At 52.2% G+C, this 17,173-nt stretch overlaps 1 protein-coding gene across 1 annotated transcript; it reads right to left on the bottom strand.

Moving 5' to 3' along the window:
- Positions 1-916: 916 nt before the first annotated feature.
- On the bottom strand, positions 917-17,026 carry PGLYRP3 (peptidoglycan recognition protein 3). Its single transcript, NM_001244361.2, is given in 9 exon segments — positions 917-1,716; positions 2,374-2,492; positions 7,194-7,392; positions 8,725-8,877; positions 9,823-9,941; positions 12,403-12,604; positions 13,396-13,500; positions 14,468-14,563; positions 16,678-17,026. Coding segments are annotated over 8 exon segments (1,125 nt in total). The 5' UTR covers positions 14,517-14,563; positions 16,678-17,026; the 3' UTR covers positions 917-1,537.
- Between the last annotated feature and the right edge of the window lie 147 nt (positions 17,027-17,173).

The raw sequence follows: 17,173 nt of genomic DNA, 5'->3' as shown, positions 1-17,173 counted from the left end.
CTTGCATGAAGGGCTATTACACTCATCTGGATGTTGTCAGAGAAGGGGGAACACACTGCAGCAAGTTGGAGAAAGTTCCTCTGGGGAGTCCATGCCCAGCCCCCACCCCCAAGGAAGGACGGGCTTGGCGGGTGCTTCTGGTCAGGTGATTCCCATCTCCGGGGGTCTCCTCCTGGAGCCGCCTCCCCCAGGGCTCTGTACATCAGGAAGAGGCACTGAGTCCCCCAGCCTCCTGGACTCCAGATAGACCTTTCCTTCCCCTGCTTACCTGCCCAGGTGGCCTGGGGACAGAGTGAATCCAGTGAGATGAGAGGGACAGTCTTGGAAAAGCACTAAGGGCTGTAAAATGTGAGGCTGTTAGAAACTGCCTCGTTCTAAGGATGTGAAACACTCTAAAAGCAATGACCCCGTGTGAATGCCGAAGGTGTGGGGGTGGGGAGCAGCAGGTACCCACCTCTCTGGCTCCTTCCATTTTCCCTCCCCTTCTTCCTCCTCCCTCGTTTCCAGATCAAGAAAAGCGAGAGCCAGCTCATGTGCTTCTAATAAACAGCAGGAGGTTATCTCCCATATGAAGGGTTGGGGGCTTCCCTCTGGGCAGGACAAGAGCAGGCAGGGAGGGCTGCAGAGCCCCAGGCCCCTGGGTCCCTGCTCAGCCCGATGCTCAGCAGGTCCAGCCAGACAAGGGCAGGGAGCAGCACTGGGCGACTTGTGTGGACACAGCCCCTGTCCTGAGGGAGCGCTGGAGGATGGGGACACGGGACCCTAGAGACACAGCAACCACTACAGACAAGTAGCCAGAGCCTCAGACTGGGAGGGAACAGAACAGAGAGAATGCTGGCAGGATGGGGGACTGTCCAAGTCCAGCGAGCCGTCCCCAAAGAGGAGATGGGGAGCAGATTGGAAAGAGGGGCAGGGGCCTGGTCCCCTCGTTCGTTTATTCATCCATTTCTCCAACAGACATCTGCAGCACCTGCTAGATTCCAGACACGGCTGAACAACTGAGGACACAGACATGAATGAAACTGGACAACCTCACAATCCAGTGGAGAGCTCAGCCGTGTCTCGACACAATTTCCACCTGAAATAAGGGCTGCATCCAAACGGGGACAAGGCAGTGTGAGCAGAGGGGAGGGGCTGGGACACGGACCTGGGTCACATGGGAGACTGGGGACCGCCAGGCAGACAGCAGGGGAAGGCACACCAGGGAGGGCAGCACAAAGGGATGGAGAAGTCAAACAGGGCCAGCCCGTCATCGTCTGCCCTGGCTGAGGAGCTGGGTGCCAGGGGAGAGCAAGGCGAGGAGGGGGGACGTCTGGGCCCAGACTCAGAGGGCTGGGAATGCCCCACTCTGCTCTGGGGTCTGGGGGATGCTGGGGGATGCTGGCAGGAGAGGATGATTCTAGCCCAAGACAGAGGGACAGGACGGGGCTGGCAGGGAGGAGATACAGGTGTTGAGCCCAGATGGAGGGTAAGGAAGGGGAGGCCCCGCAGCCAGGCTTCGGGAGAGGGAGTGGTCTCAGAAGAAGCAGGGGCTCCCTCAGTGTCTGAAATGAGGCCAAGTCTTAATGATGTTGTACAAAGCCCGCCCAGGAGACAGGATGTTGGCCACATCACTGTGCCCCACCAGCAGGTAGTTGGGATCCAGGTACCCCCTGACCACGGAGCACTGGATCAGGTTCTGAGCTGCCTCCAGCGCTGCAGCATTCGGTGGCTTTTCTGCAAAACACATTTAGCCCATCAATCACTAGGGTCTCAAGGTTACCTGCTTTGGGCAGGAACAAGCACCTAGCCCAGTCTCCCTCTGTCCCCCTCACCACCACCACCACCACAGCCAACAAAGTCACATAAATGTTTGCAGCCAGGCACAAAGAGGAAACAAGATCATTGTGTTCCCTGATTCTTCCTTGCCAAGCTTCTTCTAGAAAATTCAGAACTGCTCCGAAAGAGAACTGCAGCTTAACAGAACACTTCTCGGTCACCAAGGGCAGACATGGCACCCCTGGACCATCCATTGCTCGGCCGTAACAGACAGTGGTGCACCCCAACACCGTTGCCATGGTTACCAAGGAAGAGGATACATTTGCCAACCATGTCATAAAAACACCAAAGATTTTTTTTCTCTCCCTTCCCATGCTTATGTGGGGTCTGGCTATAAAGAGAGATGGAGCTGCGTATGGGTACAGGTGGAGTGGGGGAAAATGTTTCACCTGAGAGGGACCCCTCGTGAACTGCCTCCTGCACCGAGAGCCCCACTGACAAAATCAGGCACCACGGTGCCTCTCCCCCACTCCCCGCCCCCCGCCCCCCGCTTCCCAGATATTTCACATAACACTTCATCACCCAGAGTCCCTCTGCCCCATGTTAACCCCTTACCTACAAAGTTGCCTATGAAGGCAACTCCTAGGCCGATATCGTTGTATCCATAGGTGTGAGAGCCTTGGGTGTGCCAGCCGACTCCTTCATACACACCGCCATCCTGGCCCACCAGGAAGCTAGGGTTGGGCAAAGGAAATGGAGAAAGTCACTCTGGGAAGGAGAATTGGCTGCACTCACTCCTCGAGTTATTAATCCATCCTTTCATCCATTTATTATTATTATTATTATCATCTTTTTTTTTTTTTTGTCTTTTTGCTATTTCTTGGGCCGCTCCTGCGGCATATGGAGGTTCCCAGGCTAGGGGTCGAATCGGAGCTGTAGCCACTGGCCTACGCCAGGGCCACAGCAACGCGGGATCCGAGCCGCGTCTGCAACCTACACCACAGCTCACGGCAACGCCGGATCATTAACCCACTGAGCAAGGGCAGGGACCGAACCCGCAACCTCATGGTTCCTAGTCGGATTCGTTAACCACTGCGCCACGACGGGAACTCCATATTATTATTATCATCTTATGTGTAATGTGAACAGAGGCAAAAAGACAACCATAGCTCCTGAACCCAAGAAATGAAGACAGCCAGGGACAGGCAATGATAACCGAAATGTCAATCTGTTACACTAGTACAGTGAAAATTTACTTTTCTTCTGACTCTGTTGGCCTTTCTCTCTTTTTTGGGGGGGGGCACCCTTTCGGCATATGGAGGTTCCCAGGCTAGGGGTGAAATCAGAGCTGTGTGACCATTGGCCTACGCCACAGCCACAGCAATGCTGGATCCGAGCCATGTCTGCAACCTGCACCACAGCTCATGGCAACGCCGGATCCCTAACCCACTAAGCGAGGCCAGGGATAGAACCCACACCCTCATGGATGCTAGTCAGATTTGTTTCCGCTGAGCCATGATGGGAATTCCTGGCCTCTCTCTTCTCAACATGCTCTCTTTCCTGGTGCTCCTGCTTTGGGACTCCGGTCTCACCCCTTCTCTCTTCTCACTCAACATCTTCTCCCTGGACAATCATCCGGTCCTATAGCTTCAATAACTAACTCTAAAAACCAACCTGTCTAAACAAACCCATCTTTTCCACAGTCTCCTGAGCCAGAAAACTGGGCATCATCCTGAATGCCTCCCTCTCACTCTCCCATCGCCACCCAATCAGTAGTCATGACTCGTCAACTGTTCTCCTACTTCTAATTCCTCCACTTCTCTCTATGCCAACAGCCGCTATGTGCTCCAGGTCTTTGTCACCTGCTATCCAGTTTACCACAAACGCTCCCTGCCCAGAGTTTTACCTCCTTCAATCCACTCTTAAAATAGCACTCAGAGTGCCTTCTCATTGCCTATTTATTTATTTATTTTCTTTTTAGGGCTGCACCAGCAGCATGTGGAGGTTCCAAGGCTGATCATCAAATTGGAGCTACAGATGTCAGACTACACCACAGCTCATAGCAACGCTGGATCCTTGACCTACTGGGTAAGGCCAGAAGATCAAACCTGCATCCTCATGGATACAAGTCAGGTTCATTACCGCTGCGCCACGACAGGAACTCCTGGTTGCCTTTCGAATAGAGTCCATCTGTCAGGGCGACTCCAAGGCCTCCCCGTGACGTGGCTGCCGTGGGCTTCTCCATCCTTCCCTCCCCCCACTCCCTTCTTTGGAATCTGTTTTTAGTTATACGTTAAGCTTCGTTGTGTATGCTGCTTCCCTTGGCCTAGAACCCTCATTCTTCTTTGCCTGACTTACGCCCACCCCTCATCCATGGCCCAGTTTGGATGCCTCTCCCCCGAGAGCCCCACCCTGACATCAGCCCCCCAGAGTCTGGTCCCAGGTTCTTCCCAGGCATATCCTGTTCCTCATCCGTCCCGGAGCCCAGCGCTCGGGGTCAGCATCACGTGTTTACCATCCTCGCTCTCTGCTCCACAAGGGAAGGAACCCTATCATTCTTGCCGAGCACCAAGCACATACACAATAAGCAGTGGTTGAAAGTAAGAAAATGATGGAGTTCCCATCCTGGCTCAGTGGAAACGAATCTGACGAGCATCCATGAGGACTCAGGTTCGATCCTGGCCTCGCTCAGGGGGTTAAGGGTCTGGCGTTGCTGTGGCTGGGGCGCAGGCCTGCGGCTACCGCTCCAAGTCCACCCCCTAGTCTGGGAACTTTCATAGGCTGTGTGCACGGCCCTAAAAAAAAGATAAAAGAAAGGAAGTGTGAGTGGAGGGGCACTTCGTCCACACCGACTATGGTCGCTACCAGAGTGAGAGAAGCTGCAGGATGAGGCTACAACGGGAAGGGGCACCACAACAGGTTTCCAAAGTCGAGGACCAGGAATCAAATCAGTCCCCAAAACTGAATGAAAAGGGAAAACTAACATTCCCTCAGTTTCTGGCATTTTCCATTTGGAATTTCCACATTTCTGGTCCATTCTCTATTATCTACGTTTAAGAACTGTAGCAAGACAGTGGAAAATCCTGCAAAATGCAGCAGTCGTTTTCTCCTGTTTGTAAAGGAGGCTTTTAAAATTCGAGTTGAGGGGTTCCCGTTGTGGTCCAGTGGTTAACGAATCCAACTAGGAACGATGAGGTTGCAGGTTCGATTCCTGCCCATGCTCCGTGGGTTTACGATCCGGCGTTGCCGTGAGCTGTGGTGTAGGTCGAAGACGCGGCTCAGATCCCGCGTTGCTGTGGCTCTGACGTAGGCTGGCGGCTACAGCTCCAATTCGACCCCTAGCCTGGGAACCTTCATATGCCGCAGGAGCGGCCCAAGAAAATGGCAAAAAGACAAAAAATAAATAAAAATTAAAAAAAAATAAAATGCGAATTGACACAGGGTGGGGGGCGGTATCTGAGCAGACAAGCCCTCACCTGATCTGGGAGCAGAAGGTCAAGGCGCAGAAGAAGCAGAGAAGAGGTAACGGCCCCTCAGGGCTCTGACCCCTTGGGGCCGGGCTCCCTGCCGCTCACTGTCATTGCAGAGCCCCCTGCCTGAGACCCGCCAGGAGCTGGGCGAGGAAGGCAGAAGGTCTCCAGTTGAAATGCCACTGAGGCTGCCCCCCAGGGGCCTCTCCCCTCACAGGGAGCTCAGCACATCCGACTCTGGGACGGAGGACAGAGACCACCTGGGCCTGGGTCCGCTGGACGGCCTGGCCCCCCCTGAGGCCCAGCTTGAAGCTCCCGCAGGAGACCCGGAGCCAGAGGCCAAGACACCACCCGGGCAGGAAGAACCTGCAGCAGCTCTGGCCCCAGCCCCAGACACTGATGGGCATTTTCCTCCGCTGGAGGAAAACGGTTCTCCAGCTCCTGAAGGAGACCAAGGGCCACGGGAGAATCCAGCAGCCCTGCAGGAAGAGGCTGCACTGACTGCTCCAGCGGCCCCTAGACTAAGTCCTGAGCTGGCTCTGGCAAGAGCCCCGCACCAATTTCCAAAACCACCTTCCTCAAGGCCCCCTCCACCCCTGCAAGTGCCCTCCCCATCAGCTCCCCAAAAGCCCCATCCACCCGCTCCCCCTCCCGAAATGTACTCTCCTTCCCCTCTCGCGATTTGTCTTTGGATGTGTGTTGATTTCCTGTTTCTCTTCCATGTTATGTGTGTTATATTTTAGAAATAAAATTAGCAAGTTGGAAAAAAAAAATGGGAGTTGAGAAGTTCCCTGCTGCCTCAGCAGGGATCCAGCGTTGTCACTGCTGTGGCTGAAGTCACTGCTGTGATGCAGGTTTAATCCCTGGCCTCAAAACTTCTGCATGCCGCCAAGAGGACAATAAGGAAATAAATACATAAAATGCAATTTTTAAAAATAATAATAATAAACAGTGCAGTGGAAACGAATCCGACTAGGAATCACGAAGTTGTGGGTTCAATCCCTGGCATCCCTCAGTGGGTTAAGGATCCGGCATTGCTGTGAGCTCTGTGGTAGGTCCCAGACACGGCTGGGATCCCAAGCTGCTGTGGCTGAGGCATAGGCTGGCAGCTATAGCTCCGTCTGGACCCCTAGCCTGGGAGCCTCCATATGCCGCAGGTGCAGCCCTAAAAAGCAAAATAATAATAACAATAATAGTAATGAATCAAAAAATACAATGGGAGTTAAGAGGAGAAAGGCAGCCGGAAGAAGAGCCATGTAAAAGCAAATCCACCTGAGACTATAAGATTTGTTGTGATTAAATCACAGGTGAGTAATTGAAAGTTATCATACTCTAACTCTAAAACCTCTTTTATAAAAATGCCAAAACATCTTCTAAGTAGCTTCCACCATTCTACTACCCTAATGGGTTTCTTTATTACAGACCTGGCATTAAAGGAACCAATAGAAATATTTTTATTTCACTCTATATCTTCAAATAGATAAGGTACTATTGCCCCTACTACAGAGAGAGGAGACAGAAGAGGTCCTGAGAGGTTAAACGTATCTATATCTATAAATCCAGAGGTACGACAGGATTCTAACATCAGAGAGAGCAAGTTTGGGGTTGGGACAGATGAGGGGAGGAAGTGAGCAGAGCCTGTGTCTCCAATTGGTTAGAAGGGACGGCAACAAAAAGGCACCATCCTTCCATGACCTTCCACACTCTTGCTTTATCACTATTGTTTTGGTGTCTTCTTTTCAGAGTTTCCCCAACCACTCATAGAGAACATGCCGAGAGGAGAGAACCCACGCTAGGCTGTGCTCTAAAGGATGCTCAGTCGAGAATCCTGCACAAATAAAGACATGATGTCTTAAAAGCACCTGGCACAAAAGAAGAGCTCAGTAAATACTGGCTCCCTCCCCGAGCCCTCCTTCCTACAGCCCTAAAGAAATGGCGAGTCAAGCTTCCCCTGATCGCACTTACTGATATCCGATGTCACAGAAGTTCCTTGTGTCCATGTGATAGGATTGTATGTCTCGGACGCGGATCTGGCAGTCCATGGATATGTTGCAGGTCGACCCGGCGGTGTGAATGATGATGACGTATTTGGCTGGAAGGTTCATTGTAGGGCAGTGTGTCTGTCTGGCTTCCCAAGTTGACCTTGTGATGATGTTGGGGCAAGCTGTGGCGAGATGAAAAACCAAGGAGACAGGAATTCACCGGAGCCCACTTGTGGACAATCTCACAACTGCAGGCTGCTTACTCCTCAGGCTCCCCACCCTCGGGTATCCACTGGAGCATCCTAACAAGTGGGATTCTGTGAGATTCTGGTAAGGTCCAGATAGAGATCATCTAGGTCAAGTGGCTGGAGCCACAGGGCAGAGGCAAAAATCTACAGGTTCTGAGAACAACTATGGAAACCAGATGTGAGCAGACGGGAAAGGACCGCTGATATCCAGAGGCATAGCCATTCTATTCAAAAGACAAAGTACTGGAGTTCCCATTGTGGCTAGGCAGTAATGAACCCAACTAGTATCCATGAGGACAGGGGTTCGACCCCTGGCCTCGTTCAGCAGGTTAAGGATCCAGCATTGCCATAGTCCAGCAGCAGCTAAAGTTCCAATTCAACCCCTAGCCCAGGAACTTCCATATGTCATAGGTGTGCCCCAAAAAACGTCATCTTGAAGTTTGGCTTGTTTTTGCATTTAGAAGTACATGTGTGTGTGCGTGTGTGTGTGTGTGTGTGTGTGTGTGTGTGTGTGTGTGATAGATTGTATGTGTCTGTGAGTATTCATGTAATATACACAAAATGTATATATGTTAACCCCACCCCATTTTCATGCATTATTCTTTTCCATAGCCTGCTTGCCATCTGACATCATACATATTTTAATTGTTGATCTATTCATTTTCTATCTTTCTCCACTGAAATGTGCGGTTTTATCTGCTCTGTTCACAGCTGCATCCTCAGTACCTAGAAGAGTACCTGGCATTCAATAAATGGAGTTCCCGTCGTGGTGCAGTGGTTAACGAATCTGACTAGGAACCATGAGGTTGCAGGTTCAGTCCCTGCCCTTGCTCAGTGGGTTAACGATGTGGCGTTGCCGTGAGCTGTGGTGTAGGTCGCAGACACGGCTCGGATCCTGCATTGCTGTGGCTCTGGCGTAGGCTGGTGGCCACGGCTCCGATTAGACCCCTAGCCTGGGAACCTCCATATGCCACGCAGGAGTGGCCCAAGAAATAGCAAAAAAAGACAAAAATAAATAAATAAATACATACATACATACTTGTTGATTGAGTGAAAATGTGTGTACATAGATATTAATGGTTTCATGACCATATCATTCTAGTGGAAGGGAAAGGCGGCCAAGAAGGTGCCTTGTCATAATTTTCCCGATCTCGGTGCAAGGTGTTCTTGACCCAAGAAGCCAATGAACCCCAGTAAGGAAAAGCATTCCCTGGTATGGTTGGGAGGTGACTGGGAGGAGGGTAAGGCAGGCCTGAGGGGCTTTACCTTTCCCGGGCATCATTGGCTGTTGAGGGACCAGGCAGCTCTCTTCTTTCAAAAGCAGTGGCTGAATATACCTGGGGGACAGGTGGCCCTCCTTCATGGCGTAGAAGATCAGGTCTTCTGCAGCTGCTAAGGCAGCAGGGCTGGGACTGCTGCCTGAAAGAGGATGACATGGAGCACAGGACTGTCAGCAAGAAACTCCAAGCTGGTCCAGACCCAGAGGAGGATAACAGGACCACAGGAGCCTGAATAACTGATGGATGGGAAGAGAAGAAACTGGTCCACTAGCCAGAACAGAGGGCCTGAGAGGCAAGAGAATACCTGCACACAGCTCTTAGAAGCCAAGTTGATGACCTCTTCCAAGTGCCAAACTCAACTTTATCCACTCCACGTCTCGATGGAAGCGCTAGGAGGTGGTCAAAGCTTCATGTATAGGGAAGCCCACCTGACCACGTCAAAAACGCCCTTACATTATGAAAAGGGTGACAGTATTTACCTAGTAGCTGCCACAATCAGATATGGAGCCAAATGCTCTTTACATCCATTAACTCATGTAATCCTCACAGAAAACCTCTGAGATAATCGCTCTTACTAGCCCCAGTTAGCAGATGATCCTGGTAGGTGATCTATTATTATCCATTTATTTATCTATCAACTCCCAACTCCATTCTTGCTCTGAGAGCTCAGTTTCACAGCTAGAACCCTACAAACTACATTTCCCAGACATCCTTGCCTGCCGGCTGCTGGTTGGGTTCTACCAATAGGAGATGCTGGAGGAAGAGAGAAGCCAGGTTTTTCTGCCTCTGCAGCCAAGCCTCAGGGTCGACTTCAGACTCCAGAGAGAGGACAATAACTGTGAGCTCAAGCAGTGTCCGCGGTGGCTTCTGCAAACTCACAGGAGCGCAGATCAGAGGGGAGAAAGAGGATCAAAATCATGCCACATCAGGGAATCCAAGGGAGAAAAGAACTTCAAGAAAGGGGTCATCGTTAGAGAATGGTTACAACAGGAGGCAGGCTGAAAAGGCAAGAGTGTTGAGACGAGAGAGCAGAGGAAGAGTGTAGACGATTCCCTGGCAGAGGAGGAGAGGGGATGGCCATTACCTAGCTTATTGCCAAAGAAGGCGAGGCCCAGGGAGACGTTGTTGTAGCCCTGGGTGTGGACGCCCTGGACGGTCCAGCCGACACCCTCGTACACTCTGCCATCGTCCCCAACCAGGAAGCTGCCAGTCAAGGAAACATGGATTAAAGGGCAGATCCCTGTAACAGGAAAACTCTCACCCATCCTCAGAAGGGAAAGGGGTTCTAGAGGCTCATAAACACTCTGCTTCAAGCCATACAGTGAGAGGGAGGGGACAATGCTTTTCAGACTTCCGAGAGATAGGGGAATATACTTTACATTTTGCTGTGACTTAGCTTACATGTGTTCCCCAGAACCGCACTTTTAAAATAATCTTTTGGGGGTTCTCGTCATGGCTCAGCGGTTAATGAACCCAAGCAGCATCCAAGAGGACGCAGGTACCATCCCTGGCCTCACTCAGTGGGTTAAGAATCCGGTGTTGCCGTGAGCTGTGGTGCAGGTCGCAGACGCGGCTCAGATCCTGAGTTGCTGTGGCTCAGGTGTAGGCCGGTGGCTACAGCTTTGATTCGACCCCTAGCCTGGGAACCTCCATATGCTGCAAGTACGGCCATAAAAAGACAAAAAAAAATAAATTAAAATTAAAATAATCATTTGGTTCCAAGTGGAACTTGAATGTGTGACTCTCAAGAACCTGAGAACATCAGTTCAGCATTTTTCAAGGGCATGAGCATTCATTCATCATGTTTTTAAATTATAGGACCAAGCACTTGAACATCGAAATGCAAGAATTTCTTTATGTTAACTTTTTCCTCAGTTTCTCCTTAGGAATTTTTTTTTTAATGGCTGCACCCATGGCACATGGAAATTCCTGGGCCAGGGATTGAATCTGAGCCACTGCTATGGCACAGCTTCAGCAGTGCCGGATCCTTTAACTGAACCAGGGATTGAACCCACACCTCCATAGTGACCTGAGACACTGCAGTTGAATTCTTTTTTTTTTTTTTTTTGGTCTTTCTGCCATTTCTTGGGCTGCTCCCACGGCATATGGAGGTTCCCAGGCTAGGGGTCGAATCGAAGCTGTAGCCGCCGGCCTACACCAGAGCCACAGCAATGTGGGATCCAAGCCGCGTCTGCGACCCACACCACAGCTCACAGCAACGCCAGATCCTTAACCCGCTGAGCGAGGCCAGGGATCAAACCCGAAACCTCATGGTTCCTAATTGGGTTCATTAACCACTGCGCCACAATGGGAACTCCCTGCAGTTGAATTCTTAACTCTCTGTGCCACAGAGGGAATTTCTCTCATTAGGAATTCTTTTTTTTTTTTTTTCTCATTAGGAATTCTTAAGCTCTTCTTTATCAGAGAAATATGTTTGGGATGTTCCTTTTCACAGTTTATTTTTTGAAACAAATGTAGCTATTCTTCTGTTCGGCCTCCTTCTTTCTGTCTGCCCTTTTATAAATTTCTCCTCTTCCACTTTCCAATCACAGTGTTCAAAACTGATGTTTTCACAATTCTCACCATATTCAGCTTTTAAAAGACCATGAGTTTCTGCAATAAACTGAGCACAGAAAGAACAGTTCCCTAAGGTCACTTAAAGTCCCTGGATGGGGTTGGGCTGAACTCCCACCCTGCTCTGACATGGGCCTAAGGACTGGGTCGGGGCCTCAGTGTGTCCAGCGTGTCCTGGCTTTGCTGGGGTACTTTCCGCAGGCTGCTCTGTCCCTCTGCAGCCTTTGGGCGGTTCACGCAAATGGTCCCTACGGCTACAGCAGCTGCATCAGACAAACGGGAGACTGTTAAACTGTCACTGCAGAAACCTGACTTAGACATGCAGAGGCCAAACTGGGTAACACAGTGATGACGATGGCAGGGCTAGTGGTACGGACTGCAACTGAGTTTAGTGAACCCAGAATCCACAGAGGGTAGACGGGAAGACCCACCCCCCACCTTAGTCCCCAGGGTCTCTGGTGGCTACAGTGGGGGCCTCCAGCTGCTCTTCCTTATTTGCATTTAAAAATAAATGAAAGAAGACACAGGTTGTCCTTTCCAAAGTGGATCATTCAGAAGGCACTTATGGGAGTTCCGGTTGTGGCTCAGTGGTAACGAACCAACTAGTGTTCATGAAGACACAGATTAGACTCCTGGCCTCGCTCAGTGGGTTAAGGATCCGGGGTTGCTGTGAGCTGTGGGGTAGGTTGCAGATGCGGCTTGGATCCCAAGTTGCTGTGGCTGTGGTGTAGGCTGGCAGCTGTAGCTCCATTAGACCCCTAGCCTGGGAACCTCCATGTGCCACAAGTGCAGCCCTAGAAAATACCAAAAAAAAAAAAAAAAAAAAAAAAGAAAAAAAAGAAAAGCAACACGAATGGGAAATTAAGAAAAACAGAGAAGGCATTCCCATTGTGGTTTGTTCCTGATTTGTATTCATGAGCACGCAGGTTCGATCCCTGACCCTGCTCAGTGGGTTAAGGATCTGGCGTTGCCGTGAGCTGTGGTGTAGGTGCGGCCACAAAAAGAAAAGGGAGAAAGGAGAGCGGGAAGCCCCCTAAGAGGAATAACTGTCACTGTAATGTGGGCTCCAGGGACCCCACCCGCCTCTTACTTGTAGGCCACATCGCACCAGCCTTTGGTGTAGACCGAACGGGACTGAAGGCCCCGCAGCTTCTGGCTGCACACATTCTGCTCCTGGCACTCCATCTCCATGAGCTGGTGCACGATGACATAGGCCACAGGCCGGATCAGCTGGGCCTTGCAGGTCAGGGATCTCGCCCCCCACTCCTTGCGGGAGACAATGGTGGGTGCACCTGCCGAGGGACCGCAGGACGGCAGGCTGAGGTCCCGCCCCTTCCCTCCACGGGAATCCACGCCCTGTGTCCTCTGATCGAGAGAAGCCCCGGGAAGAGGCCTTCGCCCCACAGCCTCCCCTCCCCATCGCCATAGTCCCGTTAGACTAAAACAGACCCCCAGGCAGAAGCCACACTGTGCCTGGGAAGTCAAGCTGCCTCGTCCTCTGAACTCTTCGTCCTTGTACTGCCCTGGAGGATGTTTCCCCATCCTCACCTCCTCCCTGGTCTGCTCGATGCTCCAGCCTTCAGGAAGCAGCTCCAGGGACAGCCTCCCCTCGCCCCGGGGTTCTGAGCGGACTTCTCATGGGGCCCCTCAGCGCGGGGGCCCTGGATGCCTGGCCTGAGGCATTTGCCCCGGTCTGACTGTGCCTTTTCCAAAGGGACACTGGGTACAGGTCTCCCTCTTTCAGATGAAAACTCACTGCAGGCAGGGCTGTGAGGGCCCCACACAGGACCCCAGGAGCCCCAAGTGTTCCCTCTCTATCCTCACCTGCCAGCTCCCTGAGGGATGTGGTGTCTCTAGCCTCTGCTGAGAGCAGGGCACTGCGGCCCTTGTCTTTTCTCCCTGAGTTTCTGCTCCTTCCTGGAACCCACCTTTGCCTAAGGACTCAGGACAATCCAGGGGACTAGCCGGCAGATGCCTCGTTTGGGGTTGCCCTCCACCCACCCATCCAGTTCAGCCATAGGGATGCCCCAAGGAACACTTCCAGCCTCCTAACAAGCCCCAGGACACCCCCAAATCGCCTCACCATTGCGACCCTTGCGTATGGGCCATGAGATGCCAACAGACCGGTCCAGAAGGCCCTCCAACAGCCCCCTGGCTTGGGTCTCATTCCAGAACTGTGGGGGATCCCCTGTGAAGGAACATCGCCCTTGGTGCTGGTCCTCAGAGAACACCCGGACCAGCCCAGAGGCATGGGGTGCGCATCCCCACCTCACCGTCCACAGCCTCTCAGCCTCCCCGAGACCCCTGACCCCCTAAGGGAAAACAGAGAGAACCACAGACGTGTCTGCCCTCAGCCAGCCCCTGCCTCTCACAGCGGCCCCAGGGTCGCCTTCACCCCTCCCGGCCTCCCTGAGCTTCCCTCCACTTCAGGGATTCTAGAGTCTCGCTTGCCTCCTCCGCTGAGCAGCTCTGCCTTTCCCGGTTGACCTGCCTGCGTATTAATACATCAGAGTGTCTCGTACCAAGATGACATCATCATGTCAACACGTAAACGATACTAAGCACCTAGTGATCCAGACAAGCTTCTTGAAATACAGAAATTTGCAGATGGCTCTGATTGCAAGGGCGCTATCAGATTTGTGGCTTAAACCACCTGCATGAGATAAGCAAAACAACTTAACCACGCTCTCTATACTGATGAGAAACTGAGGCTCGGGGAAGTTGTTCGTCTAAGATGATACAGTAAGTTTTAAGGTGTGGGCTTGGAGTCCAACCCAGACTCTCTGACCCCAGAGCCGTGAGCAGAACCACTGCACTCTGAGGCCGCCCCAAAGTTGTCAGATGACCTTGGGCAAGTCATTGCCACAATGAGGCCCATTTCTCTGTCTGTGAGACGAGGCTGTGAAGGGTCTCCACCATGGTTCAGAGATTCTGTCCTTCTGCAAATCCATTGGGAGCAAATACGTGACTGTGACACTATGGGCAAGTGTCCAAGTGCTGGGCAGGCTGGAGAGGTCGCTGAGGACTGGCCTGTCCCAGCAGGGGAAGGAGAACCATAGCTGGTGGGGAGGCCCCTGGGGAGGATGACTGACAAATGAAACCAGGCTGGGGTGGATGCCAAAGGCACTTCTCTGATCCAGTGAAAGAAAACTCACCCCAAGTCCCGAGATCCAGAGCAGAGAAGATGAGAAGCCACCGCAGCATGCTCACGTGGTCCCAGGACACAGACAGGGAGGGCGTGGACCACAGCCCTGGGAGAGACACCAACAGGTAGCCAGACCTTCCTCACTCTTCAAACGGGGCACCCGCCCCATGGCATGGCCCTTGTCTGCCTCTCGCCAAACTGGGGACCTCCTGAGGGCCAGCACCCAGTGAGGCTTCTCAGGGTCCCCAGCACAGGGTTGACCCTCGGCAGGTTGTCAGTAAAGGTGAGGGTGGAGTTCCCATTGTGGCTCAGTGGTAACGAACCCCACTGGTATCTATGAGGATGCAGGTTTGATCCTTGGCCCCACTCAGAGGGTTAAGGATCTGGCGTTGCCGTGAGCTGTGGTGTAGATCCCAGATGCGGCTCGGATCTGGCATTGCTGTGGCTGTGGCGTAGGCCAGCAGCTATAGCTCCGATTCGATCCCTAGCCTGGGAACCTCCATATGCCACAGGTGTGGCCCTAAAAAGGAAAAAAAAAAAAAGGTGAGAGTGCTATCACCCACGTCAGCCTCCTACTACCCTGGGAACTCCTGGTCCCTCCCAGGAGCCCCCTGCCTCCTCTTAGGCCTTCCAGCGTAAGTAACGACAATTTCTAAAATCCATTAGTAGCTGTTATGAATAAACCCTGGTAGCTGTTTTATATCCAAATTTTATACTGAATCCTTGCAAAATCCCCATGAGATACTTGTAACCCCTTTTTTTAAATCTTATTTTTATTTACTTATTTTGCTTTTTAGGGCCACACCCCATGGCATATGGAGGTTCCCAGGCTAGGGGTTGAATCAGAGATGTAGCTGCCAGCCACAGCTACAGCCACACTAACACAGGATTCAAGCTGTGTCTGCAACCTACACCACAGCTCACAACAATGCCAGATCCTTAACCATCCACTGAATGAGGCCAGGGATCGAACCCACAACCTCATGGTTACTAGTTGGACTTGTTCCCACTGTGCCACAATGAGAACTCCCATGACCCCTTTCTTAGAAGTGAAAACCACCTCAGAAGAAAGGAACTCCAACAGGGGCAGGGTGGGTTCATCCCAGCACTATTTGGGAGTCAGAGGTGTCTTGCCATCCAGTTGGCAAAGATCCCTGGCAGCTGCTCACCTAACTTCTTGAGTGAGAATAGTAACAAGAGCAGTTGGCACTTACTGAGCGCATCCTACATTCCAAGTATCTGCTGGGGACATCACAGTCATCACTATGCAGCCTCACAATGACCCGTAGGACCCGTACTTCTCAGAAGGATCCTGGGCTTTAGGGAGTTAAGTCACTTGCCCTAAGTTACCCAACTAGAAGGGGCAGGTCACGATTCACACTCAGGTCTGTCTGACTCCAGAGCCTCGACCTGGAACTCCTCCACCATCTGCCTGAGTTTCTGATGATGTAGATTCTCGACTGGGCCCAAGAGGTTAAAGGCAGGGAATTGCATGGTCCTTCCCAGCTGCAGGAATCTTTCCTGCTTTCTCAATGTTTGGTCAAATGAGAAGCAAGGATTAACTGGCCCTAGGTGGAAGCCCTGTGGGCTGGCCTCCAGGAAAGGAGCTGGCCTCTTACAAAGCTACTTAGACCCCAGCAGTCAATTATGATTAACAGGAGGTTTGGAGCCTGGTCACTGGATCATGGTGCTACCTTAACCATGAATATTAAAGTGGCAAATGATGTCTTGAGCTTGTCACAGCAAACAGCTGAAATCGCAAGGCGTGAGCCAGACCCCTGTTCATGCCAGGGCAGAGACTGGATGTCTCCCAGTCCCACCTCCATATGCAAACCCTGGGCTGGCTGGATGGGCTACAGCCACAACTCAGCCACCATGGCTCACACCACTATGCATTCTCCATACCTAATATGAAGGTGAAATATTAGGACAGGGGACAAGTTAAGACCTAAGAGATGGGGATTCCAGGTTAGACAAAAAGGAAAGAAATAGAACAGAGGTAACCCCAGGATCCACAGACTTGGCAGAAAAGAACCAGGAGTGGTAGAACCCATTAAGAATAATTTAGGATAGAGAAGGTTTTCTTACTTGGAAGAAGAATTCAAGAGGGGAGATCAGGGGAACCTTCTCTATCATGTTAACGTTTTAATCTGATAAGAGTTCAAACCCTCTGATAGAAGAGCGCTTCTGTAGAAGAAACACACACACACACAGAAATACCTGTGGGTCCCTTGCTGTCCCAGCCCCACAGGTCAGGCTGCAGCCGGCTCACCCCTCATTGGCTGGCAGGGTCTCCCTTCCAGGCTCCGCCTCTGGCCCCGCCCTCCGCCTCCGGACGCGGCCTCCTCCGGCCTTCACCCTCCCCACCACTAGAGGGCACTGCGGCCGGGGAATGGAGCCTGGGCCCTGGCTTTCCAGAAAAGACAGAAAGACCAGGAACCCTTAACCAAAGCGAGACAGGGAGGGCCAGGTTCTGGGGCTCAGAGCCGCTCTGTCCACAGCCCCCAGCACCCTGAGGAACTCGGTGAGACCAGACGGGTGCTGACAACAGGGGAGCCGCCCTGTGAATAAGCCCAGGTGCTTCCTCCCTGGGAAGGGGCGTGGCTGCCCAAGGCTCCCTGAGTTCCCTCCTCAGCCCCAGCCTCCAGGAAGCCCGGCCAACCTGGGAGCTGTGCCAGGTGCTGGCTAGGTGCTTGGAATATAGAGGAACAAGACA

This window comes from Sus scrofa, chromosome 4, assembly GCF_054392235.1.
Source record: "Sus scrofa isolate SSC_HxYL_T2T_F1_AM1 chromosome 4, Sscrofa_HxYL_maternal_Yorkshire_Landrace_v2.0, whole genome shotgun sequence".
NCBI lineage: Eukaryota > Metazoa > Chordata > Mammalia > Artiodactyla > Suidae > Sus > Sus scrofa.
This window is presented reverse-complemented; position numbering and strand designations above follow the sequence as displayed.